Here is a 23932-nt window from a genome sequence, read left to right as displayed (position 1 = left end):
AAAAAGTCATTGATAGCGCTCCCATGGCATGTCAAGTCGCCTGATCTTGTTTATTAGCCTCGCAGCATATACAAAAACAGCGTTATGACCAGTGCCATCGTGATTTTAAGTTTGCGCCAGGTGCTTGGGTGCACCTTTGGTCACAATGTCGTCGGGTTGGCCTCTCCCAGAAGCTTCTCTCTTGCTACACAGGGCCTTATGAAGTCCTACGTCAAGTTACCGGCGTAAATTGCGAGATTTCGCCGCTACAGTTTGATGCATCCTCAAGTCCGACGCCTGTTGACGTCATGCACATTTCGCAGCTGAAGCCAAACTTCGCTCGCAATTCTTCGCCTACCATGCGCCGAGACTGTGCTTTACCAGCCTGGGGTCCTGTTGCAGAAGGATGAAAGACAGACGAAGAAGATTGCGAGACGCTGGCTGCTGCATGTTGTTTGTGGTCTGTGCTGACTCACCCTGTATATATATTGTAAATACCGTCTTTATATATTCCTAACATCCCTGTAACAATATATTAGAATACGAGAATATTTTTTTGCAACGAGTAGTTGAGTACTAGTGACAGAATTTAATTGAGGAGTGCTTTCGTCATCGGGCAAGTGCTTGAATGTCCTGGGGGAGTCTCCAATTATGTCCAGCATTTACCTCAATTTCTCGATTATTAAGGCTCTGTTCGCGATAATGTTGACGCCTTAGAGATTCTCGAGCTTGACTGTATTTTCCTTTAGTGAGCCTTTAATCCAGTGTCCCCCACTGTGCCATGCCTTACAGATTGTGGTTTTGGCGGGTGAAACCCCAGAGATTTTTTTTTTTTTTGAGATTTGAACTGGTGCTTTATTTATGGGGCAATCGGGAAGAACAGCTGCGCTGTCAGCTGTGTGAACATGTATGTCATACAGCATCTAGCTCATCAGTTTAGTCATACTGATGCATTTTAGTGCTCATTTGTGGGCCGTTTGGTAAATCTCCATTGAGTATTGGTGAACACCATCATGCGTATAACATTCCAGATTTATTTTGCAAGTGTACCACATCCAGTCCACCGGCATGGCAGTATGGCTCGTTGACAAATTCATCATCATCATCATCCTGGTTACGCCCACTGGAGGGCAAAGGCCTCTCCCTACTTCTCCAACTACCCCAGTCATATACTAATTGTGGCCAAGTTGTCCCTGCAAACTTCTTAATCTCATCCGCCCACCTAACTTTCTTCCAACCCCTGCTACGCTTCCCTTCCCTTGGAATCCAGTCCGTAAGTGTTAATGACCATCGGTTATCGTCCCTCCTCATTACATGTCCTGCCCATTCCCATTTGTTTTTCTTGATTTCGACTAAGATGTCATTAACTCGCGTTTGTTCCCTCACCCAATCTGCTCTTTTCTTATCCCTTAACGTCACACCCGTAATTCTTCTTTCCATAGCTTGTTGCGTCGTCCTCAATTTAAGTAGAACCCTTTTCGTAAGCCTCCAGGGTTGTGCCCCGTAGGTGTGTACTGGTAATACACAGCTATTATACACTTTTCTCTTGAGGGATAATGGCAACCTGCTGTTCATGATCTGAGAATGCCTGCCAAACGCACCCCAGCTCATTCTTATTCTTCTGATTATTTCCGTCTCATGATCCGGATCCGCCGTCACTACCTGCCCTAAGTAGATGTATTCCCTTACCACTTCCCATTGCTTCGCTACCTATTGTAAATTGCTGTTCTCTTCCGAGACTGTTAAACATTACTTTAGTTTGCAGAAAACTAAAGTAACTAATGTTGACAAATTACCTGTTTGCTATTGTCAAACTTCTTGGCTACTAATTTCCAATGGCAACTATGATTATCACTCATTTGGATTCTAGATACATTTTCTGCACAACCAAACCGCACCAAATCAGACTTTGCTTCCCCAGAACATAATCCAGGAGTCCTAAATTTCAGTTGTCAATTTTAATCAGGTTTAGCAAAAAGTCTTCTAAAACTCAAACGACACAAACTCATTTGTTGCTACTGCGGGCTACCTGTTAAAGGACGACACTATTGATTTTGACACGGTGAGAAAGACGGCAGCATGTGTGGATTCCTCATGGACAGATTCGAATTTAGAATGAGTGTCTTCGAGGTGAGAAAATGAAACTTGGCCTGTTCCCATAACATACGTTTGTTTCATTGATTGGTAGCTGATCTTTGGACGCAATCTTATACCTATGTCACATGGGCACGCATGCACGAACTCCTTTAGGATAAGGGAGTGCGACCTCAAGGAAGTTGTGGTCGTGTCACACGGCCAATAAGTTATTAGTAGAAGCCACCAGAGGCACGTTCAGCAGGGTTTGGTTTTTGTAGAAGTATAAAAGTGTAACTTCTAACTATGCTCATAGCTATTATAATGAACGCTCCTTCCATAAAGCATATATTCAATATGTTTGAAACGAAAAACATAAACACGTTAACAATCAAAGTGCGCTCGCTAAACATAGCAGTGCTGACAGCGACGCTAGCCACCCTGTATTTATCTGTGTTTGTTTGCGGCATGGTGAGTAGGCTGTGTTTTATGACCTGAATTGCTGCAAACTGTACTCAAAATGCTGCATTTCGTGCACTGTGACCACACCACTACTGCACGACTGGCACGACAAGGCTACATTTATTTACATGGATCTGACGTGAGAGGGTTTATTTAGTAAAAAATCTCACTGACCGAGCCCGACGTGACTGTATTTATATGAACTCGCTTCTGACGAGTCTGGACAAGGATGGCACACAGTGTCGAGTCGAGAGACATAAACGTATTCGAACTGGGCTTCTGGTTCCCAATAATGTCTTCATGAGTCTTATCACTACAATGAGATTGTACTGCACAGTGCTTGTCTCGGCCTTTTCCTGATACTATTACTGCTGCTGGCACCTAAATTGCGGCGTCATGGTGGTCCTGCGCAAGTCTTGGTGCTGGCAAGCCTGATGCGTCTGCGTTTACATGCCTGCTGTGAATGGGTCGGGCTGTTTCAACCTAGCCTTTGCAGTCGGGCTGACTGAGCCCGACTCGACGCTTGTTCAGTCCAACTGGCTGGAACTCGACAGGCATATTCCAGCCTGACAAGCTGACTTGACCCACTTCTGTTGGGTTCATGTGAATGCCCTGAAAGACAAGAAAAGCCAAGTGGCCTAGGTAACTAGCTAGCATAACTGTTACTGAATTGTGCTTGGACATTTATCAATTCTTTACAATAATCAGTATGGGTGTATGGGCCCTTCAACCACCAAGGGAGATTGCTGATCTCTCTTGACCAAAAGCTCCATTAAATTCCCCTAGCGGAAAGGGGACCACGTGACACCAAGTGCACCTCTCTCTTGATTAAGACGATGGAGTTAAGGAGTTTGCGGATGCCCATTTGACAGGGGTATTAGTGCACCATTGATTAGGCTTAGCTAAAGTGACCATACGTCTCGATTTAAGCAGGACATGTCTTACCTTTGTCACCATGGTAGTGCTGTTCCACGGCTTACATCTGGGACAGTGCTTGGTCCCACTTTGACCTCTCTGGATCCCAAGGAGTCCTGAAATGTCTGTCCTGTGGTGCCGGATTAGCTGTTCACTTTCCCGGGTGTAGTAGCAGCCCCTTCAAAAAGCATGGAGAGGCAGGCAACAAAGTGAAACACTGCCGGAAGTGAGGCAGTGTTACATGTTATAGTATGTAACATCGCAGATGTTGCATGTAACAGTTTCCCTTTCCAAGCTTCTATAAGATAACACTTTGCCTAGTACGCATGACCACCTACTGCTCGTATGACTCAAGCCAGTTACAGTGGACTTTTCAGTGCATTGGTGAACAAGCCGTAGCCAAGCCAAAGTGCACAGACCATGCCAATTTTGTGGTGGCTAAAAGGGGCAGTGTGATGGGCATCATAGGAGAGGAGCGGACAAAGTTCGATGAAAATTTTCGACGCCACTAAGGCTTCTCTGGGGTGTTGTCATTGTCGCGAGCGCGTAGGGTCCCCAATGTGGCGGCCATGTAGATGTTGAGCCAGAGCGCAATGTGTTGACCTTATGCTAGAAGGGCACCGTTTACTGAATGTGTGATTTCATTGTGCGAGCTTCGCTTAAGGGGGATGTAGCTGCACCATGCCTTGGAAATCGGGCACATGTTTTGTACGTGGCTGAAAAATGGGCACAAATTGTGCGCGGCGGAAAAGAAAGTGCAGTTTTTTTAGGTCTGAGGGATGCTTTGCGACGAAAAAAGTCAGCCCACAATATAAAACAGAGATACACAAAACTCACGACCGAGTCATAATAATAATCATCATCATCATCATAATTTATTTCCCCTAAGGGCCCCTGATGGGTGTATTACATAAGGGGGGGGTGACAAATGGTAACCACGGGTCACAGATAAAACACATTAATACATATTGAAAGAACTAGTAAACACAGTAAACACATGAAAATGAAAAAGCCGATGAAAGGGTTACTACTGGGGCTGTGGACAAAACTGGTGTAATAATAACAGTTTAAATACTACAGAGTTTGTTTCACTGACAATAGTGCCAGGAAGTACATTCAAATCTGATATGGCAGTCGGCAGAAATTATTTATTGAAAGCGTTAGTTGTACCATAAATGCATTGAACACTGTGACAATTAAACTGACGTCGTGATGATCTCATGGGCGGCAGAATTGGGCTCTCGCGTAAATGAGGAAAATGATAATATAGCTTATGAAAAAGGCAGAGACTTGCTATCGTACGATGGGATGCCAGGGGGGCAAGACCAATCGAAGCTTTGATGTTAGTCATGCTTAAGCGAGAATCATATTTGGATGTTATAAAATGAGCAGCTCGATCTTGTATAGCTTCTAACGCCTGGATTAGGTACTCTTGATGGAGGTTCCAGATAGGGGATGCGTATTCAAGTTTGGTACGGATCAAAGTTTCGTATGCGATTAGTCTAACCATGGGCGAAGCAAACGTGAGTGATCGTCTAATGAAACCTAGTGACTTGGAAACGCTTGCAGAGAGCGATGTGATGTGCTTTGACCAGCTTAGATTACAGTCAAACTCGACTATATCGAACTCGTTTACATCGAATTATTCCATATATCGAACAATTTCTGGACATGGTATAGTTACAATGAGTATATATAGCAAAATTTACACTTACATCGAACAAAACTAGTAGCGACTCTCGATATATTGAACGTCAAGCAGTGGAAAGTGCCCCCGGAAGTTGGCTTTCCCTCGCGGGGGCGGGAAAACCCAGCGGCGCGGCTCCATCCAACTGCTCTCCCTACGTGACCGTGCTACCCCGGAGCTGCCGACACCCCCCCTGCAAAAAATGATCCTGGCTCGCCTGCAGCGCTTGCTCAGACAGCCAATCAGAGACTCTTGTGCCCTCGTCGTGCAAGATGGCGAAAGTGCGAGTTGTCTCGCTGCTTTTCTGGTTCATTGTGTGTGCCTTGTGCGCCTTCTCCCGTAGTGTTGCCGTGATGAAGTGGCAGAATTCGCCTTTTGTCGTGAAGCTCGAAATCATAAATCGGGTCGAACGCGGTGAAAAGTCCGATGTCCCCGCAACGTACAAGATTCCGAGGTGCACTCTCAGCACGATCTTGAAGGGGGAAATTAGGGCTAAAGCGGCCTAACTTGCGACCCGGTGCCCGTGACGCACGGCCGTGTACGAGTGGTTCATCCGAAATAGCTTCAGCCATACCGACTTCCGCGTGCTCGGTGATGACTGTAATTCTGATTAATGCCGACGAAGCCGTTGCCGGTGTTGCCGAAGTTTGAAGTGAGCTGTCAGAATTTTCGAAAGCTGTTGACGAACCAACGGTGGACCAGTTTGCGAGCGCAAATGACGGTGTCGCGACCACGGGAGATCCCGGAAACGAAGACTACGTTGCCGACATCATGCCGAGCACAAGTGAAAGTGGGCACAATGAGGACAGCAACGACTGTCTTTGGCCCACATCCTCCGAAGTGATTTGTGTGCTCGCACTGGTCCGGTGCTTCTGCTCGAGTGCGGAATGTTGCGGCCTCAGCTGCTCCGACTTCTTAAACAAAGTGGAAAAGTGCATGCGTCGCACGCAGTGAAATTGCCCAAGCAGAAGAAAATGCAGGACTTCTTCGTGGGAAACTAAGCTAGTTTCATCAATAAAGTGATTTTATAAATGGTATGTGCTTTTATGACATACAATTATTTAGCAGGCTTATATCGAATTATGCTCTATATCGAACTGATAGGTGTTTTTTTGCGAGTTCGATATAGCCAGGTTCGACTGTACTTGTTATTTCTATGCCTAGATACCTATAAGATTTCACTTTTGAAAGCGCAGTAGTGTTTAGCGTGTATGAGAAGTCTAGGTTAGATCTTTTACGAGACACGTGCATAAACTTACATTTTGATGCATTTAACTGCATGAGCCAGGTCGAACACCAATTTTGGATTAAGGTTATATCATCCTGCAGCAATGACTGATCGGTAATAGTAGAGATAAGTCGGTAGAGAACGCAATCATCTGCAAACAGACGAATGAATGATGAAATTTCAGCAGGAAGGTAATTGATAAAGATTAGGAACAGAAGCGGGCCAAGAACAGAGCCCTGAGGGACTCTGGAGATAATGTTAGTAGCGTCAGAAAGGTGACTTTCGATGACGGTGTACTGCGAACGATTAGTTAAAAAGCAGTGAATCCATGGAAGTATCAGCAGGTCCAGTAGTGAAAGGCAAGAAAATTTAGTCATGAGACGCTGGTGAGGAACACGGTCAAAAGCCTTAGGAAAATCAAGGTAAATGACATCAGTTTGATGAGTCTAGGTTTAGGTGCAGGTCAGTCGTGAATGCAAAAAGTTGAGATTCGCACGAAAAGCCGGCCTGAAATCCGTGTTGGTTTGAGAAGAAAAAGGAATTATTATCCAGGTGCTTTGCCACGTGGGAGTAAATATGTTCAACAAGTTTGCATGCAATGCATGTTAGCGAGATAGGATGATAATTTGATGGATCAGAACGGCTTCCTGTCTTAAAAACGGTACCACTCTGCTTGCCTTTCACTCAAATGGAATTTCACCACTGGAAATAGACTGCGTGAAAATTAATTGTAGTGCGCGACTGGACATTACTTTTATGCCTTTAAGGATTTTAGGAGATATGTTGTCAGGCCCAGGGGCACGGGATATCTATTAAGTTATCAATTATTTTACAGATTCCTTCTGCCGGGATACTAACGGGTGGCATTTGAGTGAAATTTGGGCTGGGCGGTATAGAAATAATAGCAGCTGGTTCCTGGGTGAAAATGGACGTGAAGTACACATTCAAAACGTCAGAATGAAGCTCCTTCGGAATGACAGAACCATCTTGACATAGTAAAGTGATGTTATGTGAGCCTCTACAGTTGGGAGTTAACAAACTCCAAAACATTCTTGGGTTATTTCGGAGGATGTCAAGTAAGTCCTTGTTGTAGAAGTGTCGTTTTGTGCTCCTCAGCAACTTCGTATAATTATGCAGACACTCTAACTACTTTTCCCATTATAATGCTGAAATGGAGCTCTTGGCTTCCCTGAACAACCGCTTTTTCTTGTTACATAATTTTCTTAATAAATTCGTAAACCACGGTTTCCCGGCATCACCCTGAATGCAAATGATGGGTACATACGATTCTATTAGATAATTTTTTCTTTATAGGAAGACTAGTTTTCATCAATAGACCTATAGGAGCTGATTGTTCAAAGTGTTGGAGAAATTCGACCATTTCCTCATTGATTTTGGAAAAATCTGCTTTGCTGTAGTCGGGAATGTACTTTACTGAACGTTGGCACGAAGGAATTGAAATATGGAGGTCGAGCAACACTAACATATGATCGCTCAAACCGGCGGTGGATGACAATGACTGAATTAGCTCAGGATTTGACACAAGGACTAGATAAAGGGTGTTACTGCTATGAGTTGGTATTCCGACAGTTTGAGTGAGGTTGAAAGAAAGAATAAGATCCAAAAAGTATCTGGAATGATGTGAAGAGAGAGAGAGATAAAACTTTATTGTGTCCTTGATGGGGTTAAGGGGTGGCGGGGGTCGGGAGACTAACCCCCAATCCCCCCCTTCCTCAAACGGCGGCCAGTCCTTGCTTTCTGGCGGCGTCTTCGGCCATCCGGATGGCCCAGAGCTGCTCCTCTGGGTCCAAGCTGAGCAGCAATGTCTCCCACTGCTCGGCCGTTCTAATGATGCGTGTGTTAGTGTGGGAGGTGTTGGTGGGTTAGGCTTTGGGGCATTGCCAGTTAATATGATTGAGGTCGGCGTGGGCCTTGCACGCTTTGCAGAGTAGTGAGTATGCATCGGGGTACATGCGGTTGTAAAGCACGAGGTTCGGAAAAGTTCGTGTCTGAAGGAGTCGCCAAGTGGTGGGTTGAGACTTATTCAATGTTTTGTGTGCTGGGGGGTAGCGTAACCGCTCTCAGCGGTAGTGCAGGAGAATTTCTCTGAACGTGACCATTCGGTCCCACGCGTGACCGCGATGCAGAACAGAGGGCTGGTCGGGATAGGAAGACGCAGGTGAAGGATGATGCGCCCGGTGTGCGAGAGCTCGGGCGGCTTCGTTTCCAGCCAGACCCGAGTGACCAGGGGCCCAGATGATCTGCACGCGGCGTTGCCTTGGGGGAGGAGTGCCAGAGAGAATCTTCTGCGCTTGGGGTGCTATGAGTCCTCTTGCGTAGTTACGAATGGCCGTTTTTGAATCGCTGATGATGCAGTGTGCATTGGTAGCCGCGTAGGCCAAAGCGATGGCCGTTTGTTTTCCTACTTCGGGTTGCGTGGCGAATATTGATGCGGCCGCGGAGAGGTGGTACTGCGAACCCGCGACTGCGACGACTGCCATTGCGTTTTGGTTGGGGTACTCTGCTGCGTCCACGTAGGTTACGTCAGCGGCTTGGTTGTAGCGCTTTTGTAGTTGTTTAGCTCTTTCTGCACGTCGCTCCGGATTGTGTTCAGGGTGCATATTGCGAGGTATGGGCGGGATAACTAGCTGATCACGAATGTTTGGAGGGATGGGTACTTTTGGTCCGAATTGGGTGGTGTAGGTTATGCCTAGGGTGCCTAGAATGTGCCTGCCCGTGGTGGAATTGGCAAGTCGTTCGTATTGGCTAATACGGTGCACTTCAATAAGCTCGTATATGGTGTTATGGATGCCTAGGGCGTCCAGTTTCTCGTTGGAGGTGGTGATGGGAAGATGTTGGGCTTGTTTATAGGCCCTCTTGATCATGGTATTGAGTTTGAGCTTGTCAGTTGCATTGAGGCTAAGGTACGGGGCGACATAGGTGATCCTGCTCAGGGCGTAGGCGGTTACCAGGAGTATAAGGTTGCTTTCCTTCATGCCGTGATGTCTATTTCCGATGCGTGCAATGAGGCGAGTAGTTTGATGTACATGATCATCTAATTGCTTGAGTATCTCCGTGTTTCTGCCGTTTTGTTGGATGCGTAAGCCAAGGATACGAATGCTAGGTACTGTAGGTATGCGTTGCTGGTGCACGTGGAGTTCTATCTCGGGTGGGTGAGGGTCTGAACGTCGACCTCCCCAATTAGGCTTGTACAGAAGGAGCTCCGATTTCTGTGGGGAACACGCCAGGCCGTGCGGTTCTACGTATGCAACGACCTCATTGATGGCTTGCTGCAGCGTGTCTTGGATGTCCCCGTCGCTGCCCCCGGTGACCCACAGGGTGATATTGTCTGCGTAGAGGCTATGCTTGAGGTTGGGGATGCTAGCTAATGCAGGCGGTAGTCCGAGCAAGGCCACGTTAAACAGAAAAGGGGATAGAACCGATCCTTGCGGCGTGCCTTTGCTGCCGAAGTGAATAATTGGCGACTGCAACTCTCCGATGGCAATGGTGGCCGTGCGTCCTGTAAGAAAATTCTTCACGTAGTTATATGTTCGATGTCCAACCTGGAGTTGTGTCAGTTGGTTCAGTATTGCCTCATGCATGACGTTATCGAAGGCCTTGGTTAGGTCTAGCCCCAAGATGGCTCTGGTGTCCAACCTGGAGCTTTTGTCGCCATCAATAATTTGGTGCTTGAGCTGAATCATGACATCTTGAGCAGAAAGTTTCGGGCGGAAGCCAACCATGGTATTGGGGAAGAGGTCGTTGTCGTTCATATGTCTGTGTAAGCGTGTGGGGATGACGTGCTCGAGGACCTTTCCGACACATGAAGTCAGGGAGATAGGGCGGAGGTTTTCGAGTAGGAGGCGCTTCCCAGGTTTGGGAATCATAATAATTTTGGCATCTTTCCATTGTGAGGGGAGGTTTCCATTTTCCCAGTATACGTTAAAATAAGCAGCGAGGGCTAGTATAGAATCCTCATCTAGGTTGCGAAGCATTTTATTAGTAATGCCATCAGGTCCCGGGGCTGAGTTAGGGCGGAGTGCGAGGATGGCTTCACGTACTTCTGCTGCTTGTATGGGCGCGTCTAGGTGGTTGTTATCGGTGCCTGTGTATGCTGGAGCGGGTGTAGTAGGTTGAGGTCCTATGTATCGGTCTATCAGTTCTTGAAGAACTTGTGCGTCCGTGCCCGGATGGGTGTGAATAATTTTTTGCAAGTTGTGCTGTTGTGTGTTCTTGCTGTTAGCCGGATCGAGGAGGCAACGGAGGATATTCCACGTTTTGGGCAGGTTTAGTTGCCGCTCCATGCTGTCGCATGTGCTGTGCCAATTTTGACCAGTAAGTTGTGCATAGTCTTCGATTTGAAGGGTGAGAGTACTAATACGTTTCCTGAGCGTTCGGTTGAGCTTGTTGTGTTTGTATCTGCGTTGCAGACTGGCGAGGGCTTCCCACATATGTGAAGATGCAGTTAGGTTGTCCCAATCAATGTATGGAAAGGTTTTGATATTAAGTAGAATGCTACTTAGGTCGACAATGAAGGAGTGATCAGAATCAGGTGGCCGGTAGCAGGTAATGATAATAGTAGCGCTATGAGCCAATGAAATGTTGACACAAAGGATTTCGCTTTTACTATTGATTTCAACAGAAGAAACCAGGGTGCCCTTAACAAGAACCATCATGCCACCTCCCCGGCGACCACATCTGTCACGCTGGAAAAATTGTGTAAAAGTTCGTCATTCTGTATATCAGGTGTGAGCCAAGTTTCGGTGAAGATGGCGATATTGGTGCTGTTGTCATCCAATAAAGCTTCGACAGCGTCTTTCTTTGGGAAATAGCTTCGGATATTGGTTAGTAAAACTGAAACAGATTTATTTCTTGGGGCAAAGTTAGCACGCGTGGGAGTTCCCAAAGGGTGGTGCACCAAAGACTTAGGTGCATGTGGTGAGCGCTATGAACATAGCTCGACCACAGAATCAGTTCCAGCATCGTACACAATCTGTTTGTTGTTCATAATAAGCTTATCAAAATGAATTTTGAAAAAAGCAGTACTTTGCTGACCATACGAAAAAGTTTCTTCTTTGCCAAGCGCACATGCGCAGAATAGTCTTCACGGACTGCAAACAATTAGCTTTTTAGCTTTGAACTGGCCGACAGAATTTCCCCTTTGTATTTGAATCTCATGAAACTGATAATTATCAGGTGGTTCTTTCCTGGCTGGAAGCGGCCAAGTCTGTGGGCACGTTCAATATCTCGACTATTAACGGGTATATAGAGCTCCTGGGAGCAGAATGATATGATACGTGATTCAGACTGTGACCATGCTTCATCTTGCTTATCAGTGATCCCAAAAAACAGTAAGTTTGAGTGGCGGAGACGTTTCTCAGCGTTGTCACATTTGTTCGTGAGTAGTTTAATATCCGAGGAAAGTTTAGCCATATCAGAATTGGCCACAGAGCTTGCGCAACTTAACTGATTTGTTTCCGCAATTTTTTCTAGGGCGTCGATTCACGACGAGAGGATACAAATTGAATCCTCCACCTTCGACTGAGCAGCGTGAATCAGCACTAGTTCACTTAACACAGTATTCTGAGAGCATTCAATGCGGGATATGGCCATAGCAATGGATTCAAGAGACGGCTGAGAATTACTATTCCCATCAGGTCCTGGGTTTAATCCGACGTCCCCAGCCAACACTAACAGAAGGCATACGACGTAGGCATTGATACATTGGTGACAAGATATGAACAATGTTTTCCGAAAGCAATCAATGGCGTCAGTGGGGCACGACACCGCAAGCAGAAATGCATTATCGGAGCGAATGCAATTAGTATTTGGCAAGTAACCAACCTGCATGAAAAAGGGCATTTTCGTGACCAGCATAGTTGCGGGGTGCATGCCCTGAGTGATTGCAGCATGGTGGTGGTAATTGTAGTCCATCCGAAGCGGCTGCGAAGAGCGTAGCACTTGGTTACCGGATGTGGAAGTGGTCTGGAGTTGGAGGCAGCTTGCGTTGACTGTGCTGTCGGTTTGTCGCCAAATGTACCAGTGGTAGTCCAGGTCGCAGCAGCTGCCTTGACAGCACAACGGCGTTGACGTGGCGATTCATAATAGTGCGGCCTGCATGAAAAAGGGCATTCTCGTGACCAGCATAGTTGCGGTGGTGTGTACACATTAGTTAGCATCACTTCGAAGCAGCTTGCGTTCATCGAAAAAGTACTTTTCGCCGCACAATCAATAGTGAAGTTGTGGAAGTACCGCGCAATCAATCGGCTACACCTGATGCAGGATGCTGTCCCGTGTTTTCGTATGCACTAAAATATCTCGCAGAAGGGAATCAAAGCTCTGCGAAAAACTTGTTTAAACTGGTGTCACAGATTATTCCCTGTTACTTGCCACAGTAGCCTATACTTACTACGGTGTTGCACTGCTGCGCAAGTGTTTGATTCCAGCACAGCGACCCCATTCCGATGGAGATCAAATGCAAAAAACACTCATGTACCATGCATTACGTGCTCGTTCAAGAAACCAAGGTGGTGTATATAATTAATACACAGCCCCTGCTACAGCATGCCTGACATAAGTAGATCCCGGTTTTGGCCTGTAAAACCACATATTGTAGACTCCCTTTAAGACGAACTCAAAGGGACCATGAAAATTTGTCTTATCAGAAGTTCGCCTTATCAGAAGAATAATTGGCAACATGGCCGAAGCATCCAAATGTCTTACTTTAAAACGGTAAATGAAATAAACCTAAAGGGGGCGAGGGGAATGACATACAAAGCATTTATTTACCCGAAATTAATATAAAACTTCAAGTGGTACTCTTTTGGTTTCGTGCAGTCCGTGATGGACGTTTGATGCTTCTGTGCAAAATGATAAGTAGCCACAAACGATTTCATATCAGTTAATGACCTTAAAAATTCTTCTGTGCCTTCATACTGCTGCAAAAAGTTCACTAGGGAGTTAAAGCATGCATCTGCTGCCTCACAGGTCATCGGTGCAGGCTCCGAGCTAGCGAAAGTAAGAAGCAGTGCACTGAGCGCGCGGCAAAGAAATGCACCCTAGCTGAAAGTCCAGGTGACGTTGAGCGAAGTGGGGGAGGAGAAACGAGGCAAAGTATCGCGGAGGAGGAAGGTATGCAGAGTCGCGCTGGGTTGACCTCCTCTGGCAGTTGCTACATGTTTCGTTCGCGATACGGACGTAGAGGGTTTGTCTCATGGTAACATTGTTTTTGCGCGCTGTACGGTACATGTGCAAGTGAAAGCGTGTGACGGTGAGTCGACGATGGCATCTGAATCTTGGTGCGTAAAGGAGAAAATTAAGGGAAGTGGGAGCGCGCCATCTTCCGTGGCACCGAGAGGGGAGGGAGGGGATGTTGTACTTCAGTCCCGCAGCTTTATCTTGAATACAGTCTGCTTTGGGGAAACAGTCTGGGTGCGCCAATGGCTCAGAGCTTTGTGTGTGCTGTGTTCTTGCAGCTCAATTTGAAGTGATAGACAGCGCGGAGGTCACTTCGTTTGCTGCTGGTGCCGTGATTCCTCGCGCCAGAGTTTTGAAAGGGAGTGCCCACGGTCATTGAGTGTGATGTGTCCATGTTTGCCTGTGCGCACTGACACTATGATTTAGTTAGTAAGCAAATGTTTACAAGGGGATGTTCTACAACGGTGGCTGCTGTGTATAGCGTGGCCGCACGAGCCCTTTCTCAATACGATCTGTGATACGGACAGTCTAAGCGCACCGAGGGCTTATAGCTTCATATGCACTATAGCACCCATATGCTTGCGCATCACCTGCGTTCATGAAGTGAAACGTCACTGTCTCATTTTGTTTCCTCCTCTTGTTTTCGCCTCTGTCTACAGGCACTGTGCACCACATACCTCCAGTAGGGTGCCTTGATGTGCGCACCTTAGCCTCCAGGATCGGTAGCGGAGGCAGTCACTCTGAATGTTCGTCTTAACTGAAGAGCACGTCTGAGGCAGTTAATCTTAAGTGGATTTTTTTTTGCATTGAGTCTGTGGAAAACCAAACAAACATTCTCATATTGTTTGTTATATGCGAGGATGCAGCTCAACTGAGTTAGTCTTAACGAGAGTTCACTGTAATTTTAAATTATGAACATGGCGAAGGCGAGCAACAGTGCAGATGCACCGACACTGTTTATTCCGTAAAAGGTTCGGACATGTATATGCGTGACAAATGAAATGAATTGGACACCCTAACAAAACACATATCAGTTAATATGAAAGAAAGTAACATGTGCACAAGAAAAAAATGTAAGGTCAAATGAAACTACTGCACCACACAGCTATCACTTATTTGTGTAATATGTGGATGATAATTTTATTTCTGTGGGAGAGCTGTTCAGGGCTGGTTAAGACTACTTGAGCTTCCTTTTTGTTATGATACATTTATTTGCTCGTATGTTGGTCTGGGTAGTGACACAGTATTTGTCACAAAGCATTGTGGAATGAGATATTCGAAGTTGCGAAATTCTTTAGTTGTTGATGACACGATTGCATTATAGGTTTTCATTAAGTCAAGAATAACAGCATTTTATCTACAACTCGGCTTTACCCTATCCAACGCGTGCAGTGACCAATAAAAAATAAAAAAGGTGCACCGTCTGTTTTACCGACATATGACAAATACAATGTGCTCCCTGCTGTCGTTGTGCCGCTTCTCGCTCTTTTTGCATGCACATGCAAGGCGTGGTGAATGGATAAATGTGCGTACGGTCAATGACTGATTTTCCGGACGCCAGATTTTTCGGACATGCCCGATAATGTGCACACCTTTGCGACACCGCTACGGTACCACCATAGAGTAAATGTATAAGAAATTTCGGACATGAAAACCCTTGGCCCTCCGATTTTCCGGACTTTGTGCCATGCCTGCAGCCCCGAAACGGCAGTGATCGAAGCCGCCACCTCCGCCATTTCGATTATCCCGCCGCCTCGAATAGGTGCTCTCACCCGCAGATCCACTGGCAGCCGTAGCCACCACTGCAGGTACGCTAGGCCTAGCTACTTTGACGTTCGTTACCAAACATTTTGCTGCTCAACACCATGTTTTTCATTAAAACAATTTGCTGCCGTTAGCAATGGCGCTGACTCTGCCTTTCTAATCCTCGCCAATGGCTTCAAAGCTCGAAAAGTACAAGTTGCATAATGCCGGTTCTCACAAGTCTGCTTTGGCTCAATATAGCAGTGTTATGCGGTGAAGCATACGCGAAGTACTGCGGTGAAGTATACTAAGAGTGGGAAGAGGCAATTGTTATGGGACACAGTATGTATACCTTAATTACACGCGTGCACCCGCCATCTCCTGTGACAGTACGAGCACTGATACACCTAATGTACTCGCAGGCCTTCAGAGCTATTTTGGACGTGCCTATGGCAGTTTGAGCCTTTGGGGGCAGTAAAAGGCATGCATTCGTTTTTCTGAAAGTTTCCAAAAAAATTGCACGTTGACTGTATGTGCACAATGTATGCAAAAATTATAAACTCTCAAAGAAAAGGCGAAAAGGTAGCACCCATTTGGCTGTAGCTGTACCTGTATACGTATTCGCCACTGCATTAGCTGAACATGCTCCCGGCACACAGTACCCGTAAGATAGGTGCCATCTTTCATTGCAATTTTTTGCAGCTCCTTGCTGGCGTGCCATTTTCATGCTGGCTTTCTTGTCGCACATGTGGTGTTGGCGTTGAATTTACTGAATAGAATTTGCTGTATAGCTTGGAAAAAGGTCCCTGTTTTTAATACCATCGTCTTCCCTGGGCGACTAGACTAAAGAACCTGATTGTATCATGGCCAGTCACAGTAGTTGAATCGTTCGCAATATCCTGCCCTTGATATCACACCATTCCGTTGAACTCTGCCTCTGATGTTGCACCTATGCCCCCGCATATTTAGCAATCTGGGGATCCAAGGTTGAAATTGTTCCCACGGTAGCATTTAACGTTGGCCTTATTCATCAATTAGTTCAGGTGGTAAGGCCCAGGTAGAGGGGTTTTTTGTTGACCCATCAACTGTTCGCACCAACGCTGCCTTGACATCTGGATGGGCACTGATAAATGGGAGGGCTGCCTTGTGGTAAGCAGCTAATGAATGCCCTTGGCCATCTTGAGACCTAACATTTGCATAATTCTGTAGACTTCTGGTAATTTGACTCTGGTTAATTCATTCTTTTTTAATTCTATCATGCTTAACGGTCCTATCTGGTGCCCATACATTTCTATGGGTCCAAACTTTCATTATTCCTGGACCATTTTCAATATGCCATTTTCAGCCTGCCTGAGGAAGATTTTTAAGCAACAATGCTAGTTCATAATGAATGTTCACAGTATTTGCCCAGTTCTAATGCAGGCCTTTCTTTTAGAGAAAATTTGTCCAAGAATGTCTGCTTAGTGCAGTCACATACTAAGCAAAAACCATCTTTGCAGCATTCACAACAGCCTTCTGTCAGAGCCAGCCTAGCTAACATTATTGACATCACAAGGTAGCAATAGCAACTACTTGCATAGCATGATAACAGTGCTTTGCTTTCAGTCTGATTACGAAAGCTCATTCAAAAGATTGTTATTTTACATGCTAGGCTAGTGGGCACAAGTAGCACTACATGTTTTTGGCATTTCGGAGAACTGCGTGCATTGCAGGAAGAACTAGAGAAGTGGTTAGTCTAGCCATGGGCCACCATTGTGTTTGTAATTGTTGCTAGGCCATTTGATAAATGTATAATATTAAACAATAGATCATACAGAGGACATGTTATGGTTCATGGACAGCAATAAAGTTCTGGGTGAGAGGGATGGATGGATGAAAAACTTTATTAGGGTCCTTTAGGGCGCGCACTAGCGCGCAGCGGGCCGCTCCCACGTCGGGACAGAGAGGCCGAGTCTCTCCGCCGCGTCGCGGGCCCGTTGGACAGCCCATAACTGTTCTTCGAGGTTGGGGCTGTGTAGGACCGCATCCCAACGTGAAGAAGTGTTGTTTTTATCGCTGTGTAACGCGGGACATCGCCAGAGCATGTGAGGTAAACTCGCTAAATCATTGCAAAGTGCACATGCATTTGTTGTTTGAATTTCGGGGTACACCTTGTGAAGAAGTAGGGGGTTTGGGTAAACCCCCGTCTGTAGAAGCCTGAGTGTCAAAGCTTGAGGTCTATTGAGTTTGCAATGTGGGAGGGGGTAGATCCTCCGAGCCAAATAAAAGTGCTGAGTAATTTCGGTGTAGGATGAAGGAGAGTCCCGATTGTCAGTACCCCCAGCGTCAGGCTGCCCGGTAGCTACGCGGTTGATGATCCCTCGCGCAGCTCCGTGTGCCGACTCGTTGAGGTTGGGCGGGGCACCCTCGATCTGTCCCATGTGGGCTGGAAACCAGATCAATGTGTGTGGCTTGATCTCCTTGCTTCCTAGTATCCTTAGGGCCAGCTCGGATATGGTACCTTTGGCAAATGCCCTAACAGCTGATATGGAGTCACTGTAGACTGATGTCCTCTTGTCGTCCAATAAGGCCATCGCTATTGCAGCCTGCTCTGCGATCTCAGAGGACGTCGTCCGAATCGAGATTGCGTTTGTTATTTGCCTTTCATGATCTACGCTAACTACAGCGAAGGCCTGTCCGTCGGCGTAGCGCGCTGCGTCTACGAAACTGTTCTCCGAAGCTCGTTCACGAGCCTTTTCCAGGAGAGCCTTCGCGCGCGCCCGACGTCTTCCCACGTTGTGCTCTGGATGGACGTTTCGTGGGATCGGGGCGACAATGATGCGGTCCCGCTGCTCTCGAGGGATGCTACAGAACTTTGTTTTGATTACTGTGGGGGGAACGCCCAGCTCCTGTAAGATGTGTCTTCCAGCTTGTGTGGTAGATAACCTGACGAACTGGGCCCTCTCCTGTGCTTCCGCTATTTCCTCTAGCGTGTTATGCATGCCAAGTTGAAGTAAGCGTTCCGTGTGAGTGTATATGGGGAGGCCGAGAGCTCTCTTGATTGCCTTCCTGATTAATGCGTTGAGCTTATCCCGCTCCGATCTTTGCCAGTTGTGCATAGCCGCGACGTAAGTGAAATGACACATTACGAACGCATGTACCAATCTCACGAGGTTATCTTCTCCGAGGCCTTGCTGCCGGTTGGCCACTCTTCTGATTAGTCTGATGGCATTGTCCGTCTTCTTAGTGAGTCGCAGCACTGTCTGGTTGTTTGAACCATTCGACTCTACCATCATGCCGAGAATCCGGATAGCATCCACCCTCGGAATATATCCTCCGTCGTTTGTGCGCAGTTTTATGTCGCATTCGGCGAGTGGTTTCCACCCCTTTGGTTTCGGGCCTCTGCGCTTGGGTCGATAAAGTAGCAGTTCCGACTTGTGCGGTGAGCACCGAAGGCCCGTGGACTCAAGGTATCTCTCGGTAGCATCAATCGCCTCTTGCAGGGCCGTCTCTACCTGTCCGTCACTACCTCCCGTACACCAGATGGTAACGTCATCTGCGTATATGGTATGACTGATACCATCGATAGCAGAGAGTGTCCGGGATAGTCCAATCATGACGAGGTTAAAGAGGGTTGGGGATATGACTGCCCCTTGTGGCGTCCCCTTAGACCCCAGCTTGACCATGTCTGAAGTCAGGTCCCCGATCTTAAGTGTGGCTTCTCTATTTGACAGGAAAGATCTCGTGTAGGAATGAAAGTGCTTCCCCAGGTTAAGACTCGAGATTGTGTTCAAAACGAACGAGTGAAGAACGTTATCGAAGGCCTTTTCCAGATCTAGACCTAGTATGGCTCTCGTGTCCCGCGTATTACAGTCAATAATGTGATGCCTGATGAGCTTCATCGCGTCCTGCGTCGAGAGTCCGACCCTGAAGCCGATCATGTTGTGTGGGTAAATGTCGTGGTCCTCCAGGTAGCGTGAAAGCCTGTTTAGGATTGCGTGCTCAGCAACCTTCCCCACGCACGATGTGAGCGAAATTGGGCGGAGGTTATCGAGGCTGGGCGGCTTGCCTGGCTTGGGAATGAGAATGGTGTTGGCCGATTTCCACATTTCCGGGACTTTACCGCTGCTCCATGTTTGGTTAATGATGTCCGTTAGGTATTCGATGGACTTCTCGTCCAGGTTCCGTAAAGCTTTGTTTGTGATCTTGTCTGGACCCGGAGCCGATCTGCCGTTGAGGGCATGGAGCGCCTGCCTGATCTCCTCAATCCCAAAATCTGCGTCGAGCTCAGGGTTGTCGGAGCCTTCGTAGTCAGGGCAAGGTGGTGTAGGGCCCGATGCGACTGACAGGTACTTCTTCACTAGTTGGGATAAAATTTCATTGCTCGAATATTCTCGCTTTGCTATGTGTAGGGTGCGCGCCAGTGTGTTGCGTTGGTTGGTTTTAGTGTTTGTCTCGTCGAGGAGATGCTTTAGGAGGTTCCAGGTGCCCCCGTTGCGCAGCTGCCCGTCGATCGAGTTACACACCTCATCCCATTGTTGTTTAGAGAGGGCTCTGCAGTGTTCCTCTATAGTTCTGTTGACTTCCGATATCTTTTTTCTTAGCCGGCGGTTCAGCCGTTGTCCTTTCCACCTGGCGAGGAGCGACTGCTTGGCCTCCAACAGGTGAGCCAGACGGCTGTCCATCTTTTCCACTGGAAGATCGGTACAAACCTCTTTGGTGGTAGCTTTGATGTCCTGCCTAACCTGTACAACCCATTGTTCGAGGCTAGGCTTCTCCACACTCTCCGTTCGCTCTTCCCTAATTTTGCGAAATTTGTCCCAGTCTGTGTACTGGAACATACGCTGTCTCTTCTGCTCGACTTGGAGGTGCGTGGCCAAGATATAATGGTCGCTACCAAAGTCTACCCCGAGGTTCGTCCACTTGACGGCTGCATTGCTCCTGACAAAGGTGAGATCCGGTGTCGTGTCACGGCTCGACGATGTTCCGCATCTGGTGGGGAACGCTGGGTCCGTGACTAGCATCAAGTTTAGGTTTATAGCCTCACGCCAGAGTTCCTCCCCCTTGTTAGTGTTATATGGGTAGCCCCAGGTGTGGTACGGTGCGTTGAAATCACCAGCTATGATCAAAGGGGAGTCGCGCGCTAGTTGCGTGGCCTTGGTGATTAGGGCTTTGAAGCGTTGTCTTGGAGCTTTGGGACTACTGTAGACATTCAGGATGAATATACTTTCGCGGTTAGTTGGGCTAGGAATTATCTCTATCATCATGTATTCGACTTTACTTGCGGTCATGTTAAGGTCGTGAGTGATGTGGGTCAGCTTGTTGCTAATCAGTACGGCGATCCCCCGTCCTTCTTCGTGTTTTGCTACGGGCTTGTAGCCAGACAGCGTGACGTTAGATGTTAATGTTTCTTGTAAAACGATAACATTTGGCTTCTCTGCGTGTGAGCGAATATATTGTGAGAGAATATATTGTGTGGGTGAGAGGGATGACCGTGGACATTAGAGTAAATAAATTTTCATTCCGTGAAGGTAAAGTGATTGGTTTTCTTTTTCATACCAAATCAACTTACTGTCACTTCTACATTATTTTTCAACTTTGAAGCCATATAATGTGGTCGCGTGTTTATTTTGGTGGCATTTTAGATCAAACACTGACCAGCAAATGAATCCTCTGAGTTCTTGCATTTTTCTGCCTGTTGTTTAATTTGACTTGTGAAATAATTCAGTAAATTTTGTCCATCCCATTGGAGTAAAGTTAATGAAAGTCAACTGTACAATTTTAGTCGTGCTATAACACGCATTCTTTATCGCATGTTTGTCTCTTGTACCAAGAAACACTACTCCTTGCCCGAATACCACATGGTCACTGTGGGAGCATATAAGATGACTGCCTCCTAAACTTCTTTGAGAAAGTTGCTGCACTTTTTTGTGTTTTCAAGTCCTTTCCATTGAAGGAATTTCATACTTGTTTACACACTGGATGCTCCCCATAAACATAACAAGAACCTCACTTTCTGGCCTTCACAGATCCTCCATGGGTGGTAAAGTGCGCGTAGATGACTCTTCAGCATCCAAGAAGCCTGAAGCCACCGGTGGCAAGACGGGCAAAGGTGACTGGAATGCAGCAAAGTCTTCGCCTGTACCCAGTGCAGGCGGGAAAATAAGGCGCAGTGAGGCAGAGGCAGCTTCCAGGCAAGGCCCTACTTTTCTTGAACACCTAGACATGATGACAAGGGGTTGCCGCATTCATTCTGTAAGCTTACTAACCAACGTAAATGTTTTTAATAATTGTAGCAATAAAGCACAACTGATGTGAGGTTGCTGGAAGCTCATTGTGTCATCACTACTGTGCAACACAGTTTCTACATTAAGAGCATGCAAAAATGACAACTATAATTTGCAGAAAAAGGTGTTAAGCATATCTACAAGCTGACAATTTAAGTACACAAATTATGATGCAGGTCTGGGGCCAAGTCCACATCAGGGACGACGTCACGAAAGGGTGACATGGGCACGCCGAAGCAGAGTGCGTCCTCCACCAGCAAGGTTAAGCCAGAGCACGCACATGGCAAGGTTAAAAATGACAGCACACCAAGTCACAAGTCTGGCCGGCTAGAGTCACCAGCATCAAGTAATACCAAAGCACAGAGAGCTGATATCAGCAGTTCAAACAACCAAGGTGTGCCAAGAATTAAAACCAAACCAGACACAAAGTCATCAAAGACATCAGAGACAAAGTCTGACAGTAAGCATCAAGACGGGCCGCATGACAAGCACAAACAGTCCTTCACAAAAGGTTCCAAAGGTGAGAGCAAAACGGATGGCAAGGCAGATTCCAAGGCTGAATCCAAGGGAGAAAGCAAAGATCACCCAAGAGGAGAGCCGAAAGGTGGAGGAGGAGCGAAAGGGGACAGCACCTCAGTCGGATCAAAACGGAGTGAACCTTCTAAAGCAAAGGAAATGCCTGGGCGCAAATCTGAAGGAAGAGGTAAAGCAGATGACGATACCACTCCGGGTAAGTTACTACAGTGCATCACACCTTCATTGTATTCAGCTTCTAAATTTTTAATACAAAACATGCAACGTAATGTTGCAACAGAACTGCTTGTTGGCCTAGTTGGTGCTTGCTAAAAGACATGTTTTTTGCCGCAATTGAACACTCGCAAAAGAAAGACACAGCCGCCCGTGTTGTCTTTATGCGTCTTTCTTTTGTGAGTGTTCAATTGCGGCAAAAAACATGTCTTTTAACGTAATGTTATAGCTGTCTGTTTCATAGCCTGAATAATAGACCCCTCTCTGTTTCAGTCAAGGGGTCCAGCAGGCAGGCGAAAGAGGAGCCACAAGAGACTGCACCCAAGCGCAAACGCACCGCTCGACTTGATACTCCCAAGACCAATAGCCCGCAAGTCACCAAGTCAAGACGAAGGTGATCCCTCTCAGTACCAAAGATAAAAAAATGCTGTTCTTTGTAGCCATCATTTGTGCCTTTGAGGCATCAGCACCAGTGTAGCAAATACATGGAAAGTCTTAAATTGAGATTTGAATAAAGCTGGAGAACCACTGTGTGCAAATAATTAAAGCATGCTATTTAGTGCATGAAACAGATTATTACTGGCACCATTCTGCATGGTTTCAGAATGGGAATCCATAATTTCAAAGCTATCCTAAGGTACCGTAAAAAAGTAATTTCAACAAGCATAGACACTAGCATGATTTAGTTTTCCCAGAAACACATCAGAGTGTCTGCCTAGTGACCTGGAGAAGTATGAGAAATTCTGGGCATTTGGAAAATTCAGGTAATTGTAAGGGAAAATGAGAGTAAACTGTCCACATTGCAAATTCGTGTAGGTTGATTGCTGCTCGAAGCTTTTAGGCTTTTTGGGGCACCTCAAGTCAGCTTTCTTGCACAATTGTCCTCAATTGCCATATCATAGAAAGTTCATAAATTACATGCAACACTGGCACATGCGTAACCTTTCATCCAGTGAAGCATCCTGTATATTGTGGTGAAGCATATTGATAGTAGCAGGGGTGAACACAATTTGTAGGACACAGAGGAAGACTATTTAGGAGGTGAAACTCCCGTCAGCGTGGGCGAGCATGGGCGACCAGATAACGTAACACTTGTATGCGCCGATGAAGGTGTGCGTAGTCGCGGCGCCTTGCAGTGTGTTGTACAAGCCGCAGCAAACAAAAAAAAGAAAAAAAAGAAAGAGAGGTGCCCAAGCGGGCAGCGCGGGCACGCTTTCTTTGGCGGTGCCCGTGCCTTACGCTCAAAGCAGACAAGTAGACGACACGGGCGTTTGCTTCAGCAGGCATGCCATAATGTTGTATTTGTGCGCCCTCAAGTCAAACAGCAACAGCTTTTGTAGTGTCTGTTCGAGGGCCGCAATACTAACAGCGCTGCTGCGTGCAATGTGCCCTCATTTGGAGTTTGCTAGACTAAGATGGGACGCAGGTGTTTTGTTTAAAACTTCAGAAGTGGTTACAAGTGTTGCAGGGAGAAGGTGAGCATCGTCAAGGCTCCGAATGATTCTGAACATCTGCAAGCATGGGCGATTCCTGGGTGTGGCCGTCGGCTCACATCAAGAGATTACTTCTGCGAGAAGCATTTCACAAGCAACATGAGACGTGATAAGAACTGCAGTGAGCTTAGAGGTGAGGTAA

The 23932-nt window shown here is 46.7% G+C and overlaps 1 protein-coding gene across 1 annotated transcript in view; it reads left to right on the top strand.

Annotated features, from left to right (window-relative positions):
- LOC135921810 (cylicin-2-like) overlaps positions 1-22826 on the top strand; it is a 28138-nt gene extending 5312 nt beyond the window's left edge. Inside the window, exons 4-6 of the mRNA XM_065456143.1 lie at positions 21293-21457; positions 21727-22280; positions 22571-22826. Of these exons, the coding sequence (XP_065312215.1) occupies positions 21293-21457; positions 21727-22280; positions 22571-22695 (844 nt within the window). The 3' untranslated portion in view covers positions 22696-22826. The remainder of the gene's footprint in view (positions 1-21292; positions 21458-21726; positions 22281-22570) is intronic.
- Positions 22827-23932: the final 1106 nt, after the last annotated feature.

The sequence above is a fragment of the Dermacentor albipictus genome, chromosome 6 (genome assembly GCF_038994185.2).
Source record: "Dermacentor albipictus isolate Rhodes 1998 colony chromosome 6, USDA_Dalb.pri_finalv2, whole genome shotgun sequence".
Classification (NCBI taxonomy): domain Eukaryota; kingdom Metazoa; phylum Arthropoda; class Arachnida; order Ixodida; family Ixodidae; genus Dermacentor; species Dermacentor albipictus.
Note: the sequence above shows the minus strand (reverse complement) of the source record. Positions and strands in the feature narration are given on the sequence as shown.